This window comes from Magnolia sinica, chromosome 4 (assembly GCF_029962835.1).
Source record: "Magnolia sinica isolate HGM2019 chromosome 4, MsV1, whole genome shotgun sequence".
NCBI classification, from domain to species: Eukaryota; Viridiplantae; Streptophyta; class Magnoliopsida; order Magnoliales; family Magnoliaceae; genus Magnolia; species Magnolia sinica.
The window spans coordinates 61,675,416-61,688,521 of NC_080576.1; the positions used below are offsets into that span (position 1 = coordinate 61,675,416).

A 13,106-nucleotide genomic window follows, 5' to 3' on the forward strand; every position below is an offset into this window, starting at 1 on the left:
AACACTGGACTTGCGATAGAAGTATTCGTTAAGTTTGGGCAAAAGTGATTTTGGGTGGATTATTCGTAATGAGCTAATTGTTAAGCTGGTTCAATGAAGAAGAGACACCAGTTATGAGAAAGAAACCAATTCAATAACAAGAGCAATAATGTGATGGATGGCTATTCTAGCTTAGGTTAGTATGGTCATCTTGACTCCAAATATGCAAGATACTTTTTTCGTTTAAATGCTCACTAAAATTTTATTGGAAACATGAAGGGGAAAAAAACAACATTAAGAAAGAGCAAAAGATGAGCCAGTTCCAGTGACCCTCTTATCACTCCCTCTTTGGCAATGAGAATTATTAATATTATTTACGAAGGACCTAAATGTTTGATTGATATGTCATCATCACCATCATCTAAGCCTTATCCCAACTAATCGGGGTCAACTACATGAATCCTTTTCCACCATTCCACTATATGAAGGGGCATAACTTCAATTAGACAATGGATCATCAAGTCTTTTGGGCCTTCCCCTTGCCCTTTAAAAGCCTTAAACTTACACTGACTCACTCCTGACTAGTGCAATTCTTGGTCACCATTACACATGACCAAACCATCTGTCTACTTTCACTCATCTTATTACCTATTGGTGCTACTTCCTCATCTTCTTGCATATTCCCTTGAATGCATTCATTTCTAGTTTTATCCTTCCTCGTCTTGCCACACATCCATCTCAACATCTTCAACTACATTCATCCTATGAACATGTTGTTCCTTAACTGCCCAACATTCAATGTTTCAATATTGTTTATTTCTTATAAAGCAAAACCTCAGAAAAGACCAAAAAAAAAAAAAATGTGATTGGCTTGATGGAGGACATGATTGAGGATCCAATGTATTCAGTCAGGCTCAGACCATCCAAGAATCCTCCATTCGAGTTTAGCTTTCTTCTTCAGCTTCTTCTTTTTATTAAGTGATGCTGCTAGTTTTTTACTTTTTATTTAATCGAGAGCGATGATGCTAGAAGGTATTATTAGTCACAGCAATGTTGTACTTGATATATGACCACAATCACAGTATCTCATAGTTTTGGTCAGCAAGGTTCTAAGACTTGACATTATTCAATTGCGCTTGCAGATCTTCTGGGTAAACAAATAAAATTACTGGGAATGAGCAAGCAACCAACATCAACATACTGCCTACCAGCAACACATGCATTGTAAATCAACAATTTCTTGGGTGTCATTAAAGAAATATAAACTCAAACAATAGCACAATGTCAAATATTCGGGAAGCTTATAATATTCGTTTGTGAAGCAGCAGTCCCTCAATATGAAATGGGAGGCATGATATAGACATGTTAACAAATGGGAAGTGCAGAACAAGTGCATATTGAGCAAGTGTTTGCTAGCAGATGCAGAGGAAGAGCCATCAATAAATACTTTGCACCACATCACCATAATGGAAATGAAAAGAATCATCATAGTTGATGAAGGTAGTAGTCATTCATACTTTGCACCATGGGGTACAAAATTCTCATAGATTTATCATTCAGAGCACAAACTGAAGAGAACAAATGCATAGACCATCTTTCATACAGCATACTGCAATAATGGTATTCCAAATCGGTTACGTAATAGCCGTTACGTAACGGTCATAACCGTTACGCGTTAGACGGCCGTAACGGCCGTTATAGAAAAATGTCCCGTAACGGCCCCGTAACGGTGCGTAACGGTCCGTAACGGCCCCGTAACAGTCCAGGAAGTACATTTTTCAAAAAATAAAAATTGGCCGTAACGGCCGATACGGGGGGCCGTTACGGCCCATATCATAACAGTAACGGTGGTGGCCGTTACGGCCACCGTTACCGTTACAGAACACCTTGACTGCAATAGCATGGACACTCTACTAACTAACCTGCATATCGACGTATGGGAGATGTGAAATGAGTATATAAAGGTGCTGCAAGCCCATAATGAAAAAATTCTGGAGGGCTTAGATCTCCACTGCAGAAGTAAACTGCCTAAATAAGCAAATCATAGTCAAGTAACAAGTTAGAATATTTACAGCCAGATACAAAAATAAAAATCCACTTACGCCAACAAAGCTTAAACCAATATTAAATTTTGTTTGTTAACTCTGGTAGAATTACCTGAGTCATGCATCTAGTTGCCAGAATCCGGACCAGCTTATTGAAGTATGGATCATTGCCCTGTCATGGAATTCTTTTGTTACAGTACTTATCGTAATATGCTTGACAGCAGTCACCAATTTTTCATGCTAAAAGCTCTCACATTTATGTTTAAAATGCATGCATCTATTATCATACCACTGCACGATCAAGCGAGTCAGCAAGTGCTTTTGAAGATGAGATATCCAAATCCAAGCCGATAGCAGCAGCTGTTCGCAACAAGGGTTCAAGCATCTCTTTAGTCGGACTTGGATGACGCCTGCAAATATTATGACAGGCCAGTGATATATACAATAGAAACACTAAGAGATGTAAGAAGTGGGAATATTAACGCTCCTTATGCAACTACTCTTGTAATTGTATAGTGAAAACAATAAAATGGCCACATCAGCAAAGGAAGTATGAATAGGAATCTATGGGCACCATGAAAAGACATAACATCAGTAGCAAACCTTAGCAAGGAACACAGAGAAAAATGTTTCAAGATCTTTTCTGCAACAGAAACATTAGCAGCAAGCATGAACTCCTCAATCATTTGATTTGCCTCTTGGATTTGATACATTCCTGCAGAAACAGGTTAAATAGACAAACACAAACAACAAATCAAAAGAAAAGGATCAGGACATCCATGCAACACGGATATGGTGTTAATGGCAGTTGAAACATTCTAAAACTCCATACCAATATCAAGAGGATCGTGGGTCTCAGTGTCAATTTGAAACTTGACTTCTGCAGAAGCCAGAGTCAAAGCTCCTCTTTCAATACGCCGGAGCCTCATAATCTGCCGATACATCATACAGACGTGTGAAATATAAAAATGGAGAATCATGCAGTAGTGTGAAAAATAAAAATGGAGATATCTGCACTAGTCATATAAACCTAGAATCATGAACAATAACAATCAAATTTAAAGCATCGATTCGGATATTATGCATACCTTTGCTAACGAATTCATGTTTCGCAGATCAGTAGTTAATGGATCCATTAAGCGACTGTCAGAAAGACAAGATCACAAGAATGAATAAACTGCTTTAACCTATGAGGTGAGAACTCAAAAGTGCAATTAAATCCTGATACTCGTGACTCAGGATAAAAAGACCAAAGGTAGTAGCAGATTTGAATCTGAAAGTATAGATTTGAGATATTCCATAAAATCCATAAAAGTAAGCCATGCATGCATTAATATCATTTTGAAACTGTCAGCACTCCTCTAACGGTCCGTAGCGGTCCCGTAATGGCCCAATAACTCTCATAATGGTCCATTATGGGGCCGAAATAGTTTCTTTATAAAAATAAAAATATAAAAGGCCGTAATGGCTGTTATGGACCTTATTGTAATGGTAATGGCGATGGCCGACGGCCACCGTTACTGTTATGTTACCTCAAACAGAAGTAGCAAGAATAAATGGTTGTGTATTAATTCACACAAAACATGAAATATGCAGCAGTATCCGATCATTTCCAAAAGGGCCACCAAGCATATGGAAGAAAATACTAACAATACCAACTGAAACAGCTGGAAAACAAAGAAATGGCTGATGAAACCACCTATCATCCATCCTTGCTTGAGCTTCAACGTAGGACAGTGCAGCACAGGACTTGATAACACTTTTTGTGTATCTTGTAGAAATAATCTCCGCATTAGGTGTCATTTCCTGAAACACAAAGAACAAATGTTGAAGATGTGCATTCAGTGGAAACATAATATACCATCACAAAGTCCAACTTAATCTAATTCAAGTACTTAAAAATGAGTGTTTGGGCATAATTATAACCTCTACCAATAATCTGTATGAGTTAACAGAAAATTAAGATGACTTATACTTGCAACATCTAGAGTCCATGGATAGTCAGATTCCTATAAAAAATGTCCAATAAGTGGTTCACATTTGGTAAAAGGCATGCATAGCTAGTGATTGTAATGATAAAGGACAACTTTCTATGACCATGTATCTCAATAAGATAAAGGAAGAATTGTAAAATTGGGACCAAAGTTCCCTTGCCCATCCAAAAGTCCCATTAACCTGAAAGGAACACTGGAATAACACTAGCCAGCTTTTGCTCCAAAAAAAAAAAATACAACTAGTAAGGACCAATCAGCAATTGCCATGTGCCTGTGAAAAGCTACAAACAGAGACGCCAATGAGATAAAGTTGCTTTACTTCGTGCATGACATCTTCTCTTTCTAACTTCTTTCCATTTGTACCCACGAAACAAGAGCAAGAGCTTGTTTTCCAAGATTCTCTACACCCATTTTTATTTTTATTTTTGAAAGGTGAAAAAATTAATTAATTAAACCACTCACACAAGATGAGAAAAGAATACACCCGAAAAACACAAATACAGACGAGAAAGAGAGAGAAGCCAGCTGAAGAAGCCTAAACAAAAGCAGCCCAATCCGAAATGAGACCCTTAATTTTCAAATAACCTCATCGACACCCGCACACTCATTTCAAACGCACCACCCGTTCTGAGCACCCTAGATACCCCAAAAAACACCCATAATAATCAGCCTCATTATGCTTTACCTGCTTTCCCAACTCCTCCCCCACGCCACGCCCACAACAAATCTTCCACCAGCTTTAACATCACCCAATTGAGTATGAGAGAGACAGTACTCCCAAACTTTAAATAGGAAAGGGCAATGGATGAACAAATGGTCAATTGACTCCTCATTTCCCATATAGATCACGCATACATTAGGAAGGACCAAGGATCTCCTCTTAAGGTTATCAATTGTTAGCATGCTCTTCCGACCCCCCAACCAAGTAAACACTGCTACTGGGGGGGAGCCCCATAAAACCAATAATGAAACGGATGAGAAGGCACAGGAGAGCACAGTCTGAAATCAAACTAAGAAGTGACCGCACAGAGAACTTCCCAGATCTCTATCTAGACCAAATATCAAGTCTCCCTCCTGATATGAAGGGTGCACATCCTTTAAAAGATCCAATAACCCAGAGACTTCCACAACCTCACCATCCAACAGGTTCCTGTGGCAAGGGGGAATTCCACACCACAACATCCCATAAAACGAGAAACAGTTTGCCACTAAAATAGACCTATTAATGGCAACGCGAGCCACTTGGGGGAAGAGATCCTGAAAAGCATGATCACCACACTATCCACCGCCCATTACCAAGCGCAGAGGAAATCCCATTACGAACCAAATGAGAAGTCGCCGCAATTGCTTTCCAAATGCTCGAAGCTCTATATAAAGAGGAAGACTTCACAAACCACTCATTTTCCTGCACTCAGTACTTACTGGCAACCATTTCTCTCCACATCTTAACCTACCTTTATTCCAAATTTCCAAATCCACTTACCAAGTAAAGTTGTATTCATATCACCCAAGCTTCTAAGTCCGGCTCCACCCTCATTAATTAGTTTACACACCTCATCCCATTTGAGAAGATGAAACTTCCTACCCTCCTTAGCACCTTTCCAAAAGAAATCTCTTCTTAACTTTTCAAGTCTCTCTATGACCAACTTGGGACATTTGACCAACTTGGGACATTTGACCAACTTGGTACATTTGAATAAGGACACTAAATATGCATATTGGAGAAAGCGGACATGATAAGGGTCAAGCACCCTCCTAAGGATAGGTACCTACATTTCCAAGAAATTTCCTTTCAATTCTGTCTATCACCATGTCCCATAGATGAATAGGCAGCTTTCCAATGCAAAGAGGGAGCCCAAGGTATGTGGAAGGGCAGGTCTTCGTCTTGCACCCAAAGACGCGCTAATCAGCTAAGATCATCTTGAGCAACATGAATCCCAACATTTCAAATTTTGTTGCATCGATCTTCAAATCAGAGGCAGCTTCAAAACACACAAGCAACTTCCACAGATTGTCCATCGAATCCTCCTCTGCATCACAAAACAGAATCGCATCATCTGCATACCAAAGGCGAGAAATCTGACCACTATTGGTTGAGACTTTGAACACATTGAACAGCCCATTCTCTTCCCCTTTCTGAAGCATCATGCTACGAGCCTCCCCAATCACTACAAACAAATAAGGAGACAACAGATCTCCCTGCCTTAGACCCCTAGATGCTTTAAAGTATCCTTGAGGCAACCCATTAACCATGGTGAAGAAAGACACCAACTGAACATAGAATTGAATCCACACCCTCCACATTTGACCACAACCTAATCTATCCAACATGTAGTCCAAAAACCCTAAAACCACATGATTGTATGCTTTCTCAATGTCCTACTTGTAGACTATCCCGCTCCTTTTCTCCTTATATCTGGAGTCGATACATTCGTTGACAATTAAGGCACTCTCCAAAATTTGTCTGCCCGCAACGAACGCACCCTAAAATTCTGAATTAACCAACAACAGAACTCCCTTGAACCTATTCACATAGATTTTGCCAGGATTTTGTAAGGGCCTCCTAAAAGGCCAATCGGTTTGAAGTCTTTTAGTTGCTCTGCCCCTTCTAATTAAGGGATAAGGGCTATAAAGGTGGCTTCAAGCTGACTACACTCATAAATTTCCCTAATATATTCCATCACATCCTTTTTCACAACATGCCAATACCTCCTAAAAAAGATCAAGGGAAAGCCATCAGGACCTAGGGCCTTGTCTCCGCACATAAATTTCACAGTTGCGAACACCTCTTTCGAGAAAGGCTTTTCGGGGTCGGAAGCATCAAAAGGGGACAACTTAGAAAGAAGTAAACTGTCAAGTTTTGGCCTCCCCCAAGTTTCAACAGTCAGCAACTTCTTGTAAAACAAGACAATCGAATCGCAAACCTTACTTTTATCTGAAATTCTCACCCCATCAACATCAAGGCTGGAAATTTTGTTACCACAAACTCGAGCACTAGCAATAATATGGAAGAAGCGGGTATTTTTGTCACCTTACTTAAGCCAAACTGCCCTTGATCTTAGTCTCCACTTTATTTCTTCTTCCTTAGCTCGATAGCATACCATGAAGATAAATCTGCTCATTTAATTCTACCCTCCACTGAGAGCCCTCCTACCTCTTCAAGAAGATTAAGTGCATGAATCCTGATCGCCATTTTATCGAATTTTGTCTCCCTCTTACCTAGTGCGTCTTTCTTCCACTCCTTGATTATTTTTTTCTTCTAGCATCTTTAGCTTTCTGCTAATCTTAAAACCAACATGGCCTTCAACCAAGAAAGACACCCACCAATATTCCACAAGTTGGTCAAATCCCTCAATTTCTAGCCATGCATTCTTAGATCTGAAGGGCCTTAGGCCCCAATTTTCTTTAAGAACTTCTAAAATAATAGGGCGATTGGTCTGATGTAGTCCTTAGAAGGCCCCATTGGCAAGACAATCTACAGACAAACAAAATTTGTTGAGGCGAGAGAAGGTTGGTTGTTCCTGACAATTAGACCATGTAAACTTGGCCCCCTCTAAAGGGAGATCCACCAGCTCGTATTGGGCCACCCAATGAGAAAATCTAGACATGCTTCTTGACAATTTGACTCTCTGGATTTCTCAAAAGAAAACCTTACCACATTAAAATCTCCCCCAACACACTAGGGGTCCTCTCACTTCTGCCTGACACAGCTCAATTCTTTCCAAAACTACTCACGAAGACTATACCAGCAGCGACCATATACCGCAATGAATACCCACTGAAAACCAGAAGATATATCACACAGAAGAACGAATAGAAAAATCCTCAACAAAAGAGTCTAGTTTTTTTCCAGACATCAACTGATCCCCCCAACTGACCCAGTGAAATCCACTCCTTATTTCTAACCCCTAGATGGAATCAAGCATACCCTTGTTGACTTGTTGACGCTTGGTCTCTTGCAAAGCTATAATTTTTTCCTTTGAATGGTTACACGTTTTTATAACCCCAACTTGCAGCCCAGACCCCTCACATTCCAAGATAAAATTATCATTTAACCCCGTCTTGCCAATCTTGCCCTCTTGCCACTTCTCGATTTTCCTGCAATATTGTAATTAATAGAGCATTCCAAATTTAACAACTCCTTCCACCCTCGAGGAGATTTCTTGGGTTTGAAGGCCTATAACTCTTATTGGCATAGAGCTTCTTTTGCATGGACAAAATGAAAAAACGCATATACATCGAAATTCCAACCATCCCCCCACCCTTACCAGGATATCTTTGGCACATCGAAATTGCTCGCCCAAAATGATGAACCCATTTATGTCCTCAACCTCTAAAATAATGTTCCCACTGTCAAGCATCTGCACCGCATCTGAGACTACTCTTACCTTTTCTGCGCAGAGGGGAGTGACCACAAGGGCTTCTTCGAGTAATTCTCCCACAAAGCAACTGTCCTCCAGCTGCAATTCCCCTTCCTCACTAGCATCTACTTCTTGAATGTCGTCAACGATGGATTCTTCTTTGCACCTCTCCATAACCTCCTAATGCTGCTCCGCGGTGAAGATATCCTAAGAATAATCCTTCCATAGAGAAGCTTGTGAACTGCTCAGCAGATCCCCCTCACAGGTTATCATCCTGCTATCAAAGGAGAAGGATGCAAAACCTTGTCTTGCAAAAATTCCCTAAGATTCCTGAGGAGCATCCGAAGATCAAATATGTGGCTTTTGTTTATACCAAAATAAATGGGGCAAGTGGGTTTCCCACATGCATTCCTGGGTCACATGAGTGAAAGAAATAAGAGCGGTGGCACGTGTTAGTGATATGGCTAAAGCCAAAGGCCCTAGGAATTCATCCACAAGTGTTTCATCACCCAACCCTTCATCCGAATTATCACTTGCCTCCTCTTACGACATGTCACCATCCCGGACTTCTCCACTATTCGAATTTGAAAGCGCGCTACAGCGTTACCACGTATCCCGATCCAAGTTCCCTTCCTGGAAAAATAAAAATAAAAATCGTTAGCTTCGGATGCACGTATCTGCTTCGGGGCTAGTTCAAGACCCGAACCTCTCTCAAAACGTAGGTTCGGAGAGAAGTTACTATTCTTTTGTGCTCCTGCTGTATACTGAATGCCACGCGTTGCTCTAGGAACAACAGGCTCCTCACCTACCTCCTCCGCACTAATAATCTTCTCGCACGAAGCCTTCTCGACATCCGGTGCTCTTGCATCATAGGTGGCGCGTACACCACCCCCAGCCCGTCATTCATGGCCTCCCAACTCGACCCTATTATCCCTCATCTTGCAAACTTCCCCCTAATGAATCGGGAACCCCATCAAATCATCCTTCTGCACCCTCAGCTCCACTCTTCTATCCCTAACGACGACGGTGACAAAGCTTGGAATCCCCAAACCTTTCTTCTTTCCAACGTGGACCCTGACCACCTTGAGTTCCTCTCCATTGTCGGGTCAATTGCAAGAACCTTCCCCAAACAAGAGGTTATCATCGTGAAAAACTCGAAGAACTAGAATTCCAATGGAACTCCCCAAGAGGAACCATGCATCTTCTTTGCCAAATAGGGAAAATTCCTCCCACCAATATATCTGATAAATGAGTCTGCCTCTATAAATGGCAACAGCCATTAACAATTGATCCAGATTCTCCTCCTGGCGCAGACAAACCCACACCTCATTGTAACTAATCAGTTTGATGGAATACTCCTATGATAAGCCACAACAATCTTCCAATTGTTGTTGAATCTAAGGCAAGGTTGCATTTTCTTTTGTCACTACCACTACAGACCACTACAACTTCTCCCACAATTTATGAATTACCTTCGACTGCATGTGGACTACAAATGCATCGTTAGAACCTACCTTCGATGCCCATTTATGTGCCTCTTCCACCGATACATTTTTCCCAACTTCTAATCTCTGCTTTTGATCCTCAGATGACATCCCCTCCAACAAAGTTGTCTCCCCTCTTTTCGAATTCCGCGATCCATGCTTTCCTACAACCGCATCTCTATAGGATGGAGGTCCCTTAAACTAAGAAGATCCCCGATGGTCCTCTTGCAACACCGACACTTCCTTCTCAGACCTAATACATGTAGTACCTATCAAGTTTGATTCAAAATTTCTTGTCCTCCTTGTTCCTCATTCCGGGGCCAAAGTAAGCCCATTGAACCATGAGCTTCTTCCCCCCAAAGATATCGTCATGTAGTATCGAAACCGCTTGAGTTAGGTCCTCTGAGCTCATCCACACGAACGTGAATCCCCGGTATGCTGCAGTGAGCCGATCCCTAGGTATAACCACCTCCATCACTGCTTCCGCTCTCCCAAACACCCGTGAGAAGTTAATCAAGAGCTAGCCTTCAGGAAAGCCAGAGATGTAAAGAGTGGGAAATTCAGATAAGGGTCTCCTCCTACGTGAATCCTTCTCCAATTCGAGCTTCCTTCTTAAGACTATCGTCCAAGTTCCACCCCCTTACTCTCCCGAGTTAGCTTCCCATCTTGCCTCTCCTTCCGTCTTGTCTGCATTTTATCTCCCCGAGCAATCAGCTCCTGGCGAACATCCCTTTGAGCTTCTGGATACGAGATGATTTCTCATATCCTTATCCACGTTCCCCTTTTTCCGCCATTTGACAGCCCTTTTTATGCCATTCGTGATATTTCCAATCTTACGCTCCAAAAAAAATAATAATAAATAAATAAATAAACCCTAAACCTCATTTTGGGGCAAAGAATACATACGATGGGACCCACCTAATGGACAGCTTTTATCTTGTACCTGTGTGCCATAAGGGTACACATTCTGGTGTGTAGATGGGCACCCTTGTAAGAGCTAAGCTCCATGTGTTATAATACAAGGGGCTAGACTCGAGTGATGGTTAACCCCCATTTCAAAATTTGGTAGGGACTTATCCATCATATGCATCGCAGAGTTTTAAGCCAATCCAGACTGTCCAAATGATCCAATTGTGGATGGGGCAACAGCCACAAAACCTAATTTGACTGTTTGAATACATGTAGCTGTGTGCCAAATGTAAGGAGGGTGAGACCCCACCAAAATGGTGGTGAACTGCCACAGGATTCCAGTCATAAAAGAAAGGGAGTAAATTTCAAAAACTACCCTTTTTTATTTATTCAAAAAGTTATTGGCAGATGGGGTCTTGATGTAGGTGTGGTGCCTTTGAGGAAGGGTAAGTGGGCAAGATGTTTAGGTCAACCACCTAATTTTGAAGTCAACCAAAACTATAAGGAAAATAATGTGGTTTTCTCAAAGATAAACTAGATAGATATACTCCACCTAGAAAGCAGCACATAAGATAGACAAAAAGTTACTATGGTATGTTTGTACATCCATTTTAAGAACACTCTTTCAAGAAACAAAACTCATGTGACCAGCACAGAGCCAAAGTTCAAATTAAAATATTGGTGAAACTAAGTTTTTCACCTAGAAAACTACAGATAACAAATGACAGCAATATACAAGGATTATAGATTGGACAAGAATACTATATTTGGCAATTCCAAAGGAAAAAATGAAGAATGTACCCAAATAACAGAAAAGGCCAGCCTCTCCACATCAGATCGAAGAGAACAAATGTCTGCAAGAATAACATTACATCTGAAGAAGTAAGCAGACCATTTTAGTGGCAAAGCATCAATACCAACTGCATGTAAATCCAAACAATCCAAAAAAATATGCAATGACCACCCAATCGCCTGAAACAATTATCCAAGAAGAAAAATCACCTTCCGTTAAGGGTTTTGGAAGCATGTCAATTCGACGTTCAACAAGATAAACAGATGTGCCCCTCTGAGAAGCTTCTTCATCAAGCGGGGTGCCAGGATGAACAAAGTTTGTCACATCAGCAATATCTGGTATATATCAAGGATTTACATCGAGAGAATATCTAATTCTTTAAAGTTGTAATAACCATGTGCTATAGGTGCTCTAAGATTATAAAGACAAGTAACAACACCATCAAATGTGATGTCTTCACAATTTGAGACACTATGTCAATGCTTTATCATGGACTCTTCAGAGGAAGATTTCCTGAAGGGAGTGAAAACATGTCTGAAACTAAATGCCGTACCATCGAAATTACATAGTGCTACAGCATAAAAGCCAAACTAATTAATCTTAGTAATAAAAATTTGCAGTAGACACCTCTAACATTTATCAGCATACCTAGATAAAGGACAGCATCCACGAACACTGAAATGTGTTTCAATAACTTAAATACAATCTACATGTAGCATCCAAAAACATGCTAATTGATTCATTCCCCCAGACCTATAGACTCCTGCAATTCTAATGAGGTGGAAGTCGGGGCACTGTTGATGGGTCTTAAGGAGTTAAGACCAAGGTTATCTGGATTATGGGTTGCTTTGGTATGTGGTACAGGAACAGGTACGCACTACGCTACTTCCTCCAATATGTGGTACACTAGCGGTAGGATCATGTGCATCACTCCAATACATACACTGTGCATGCAATATAGTTTTATATCTGAATTCATATTGCAATTTATTTATGAATGATGAATGTTATTGTTATAGACCCTTCATAGTTAGTGTTACAACTAAATACATAAAGGTATAAATCTCTACTTTGTAAATATAAATTTGTATTAACTTAACCAATAGTAAGAACAAAGAGCACTAATTCGGTTAACTAAAAATAGCGATCTGGATCGCAAATGACCGGGTAACTAAAAATAGCAATATGGATCACGAATGACCCATAATCCAGAACGCTCAATTCAGAACGTTAATGCAAGAGGTTTCACATTTTAGGTAACATTGGTTAAGACATCTCCGTGGGGATCGACTACCATTAAAGGTGATACATCCAGTGTGATTAATTGGGTGACTCCAAGGGCCATACTGCTGAAGGTTAGTAAACTGGATCTATGAGGTTAGGCAGACGTGTGATGCTAGGATGTTCTAGGTTTTTCTTTCTAAGGGTAACAAGAACTTTAATGGAAAAGCATTGAGAAGGCGCAGTTAATTATAAGGAAAGCAAAAAAAGCTAAATTACAATCCTTTAAACAGTTTATACATGATGCCCATTCCACCACA

The 13,106-nt window shown here is 40.5% G+C and overlaps 1 protein-coding gene across 1 annotated transcript in view; it reads right to left on the minus strand.

The window, feature by feature from the left end:
• LOC131243153 (exosome complex exonuclease RRP44 homolog A) overlaps window positions 1-13,106 on the minus strand; it is a 66,778-nt gene that overhangs the window by 10,471 nt on the left and 43,201 nt on the right. Inside the window, exons 12-20 of the mRNA XM_058242283.1 lie at window positions 11,775-11,900; window positions 11,574-11,626; window positions 3,724-3,830; window positions 3,113-3,167; window positions 2,857-2,956; window positions 2,628-2,739; window positions 2,314-2,434; window positions 2,137-2,196; window positions 1,902-2,007 (exon numbers count right to left, since the gene is read on the minus strand). Coding sequence (XP_058098266.1) covers window positions 1,902-2,007; window positions 2,137-2,196; window positions 2,314-2,434; window positions 2,628-2,739; window positions 2,857-2,956; window positions 3,113-3,167; window positions 3,724-3,830; window positions 11,574-11,626; window positions 11,775-11,900 — 840 coding nt within the window. The remainder of the gene's footprint in view (window positions 1-1,901; window positions 2,008-2,136; window positions 2,197-2,313; window positions 2,435-2,627; window positions 2,740-2,856; window positions 2,957-3,112; window positions 3,168-3,723; window positions 3,831-11,573; window positions 11,627-11,774; window positions 11,901-13,106) is intronic.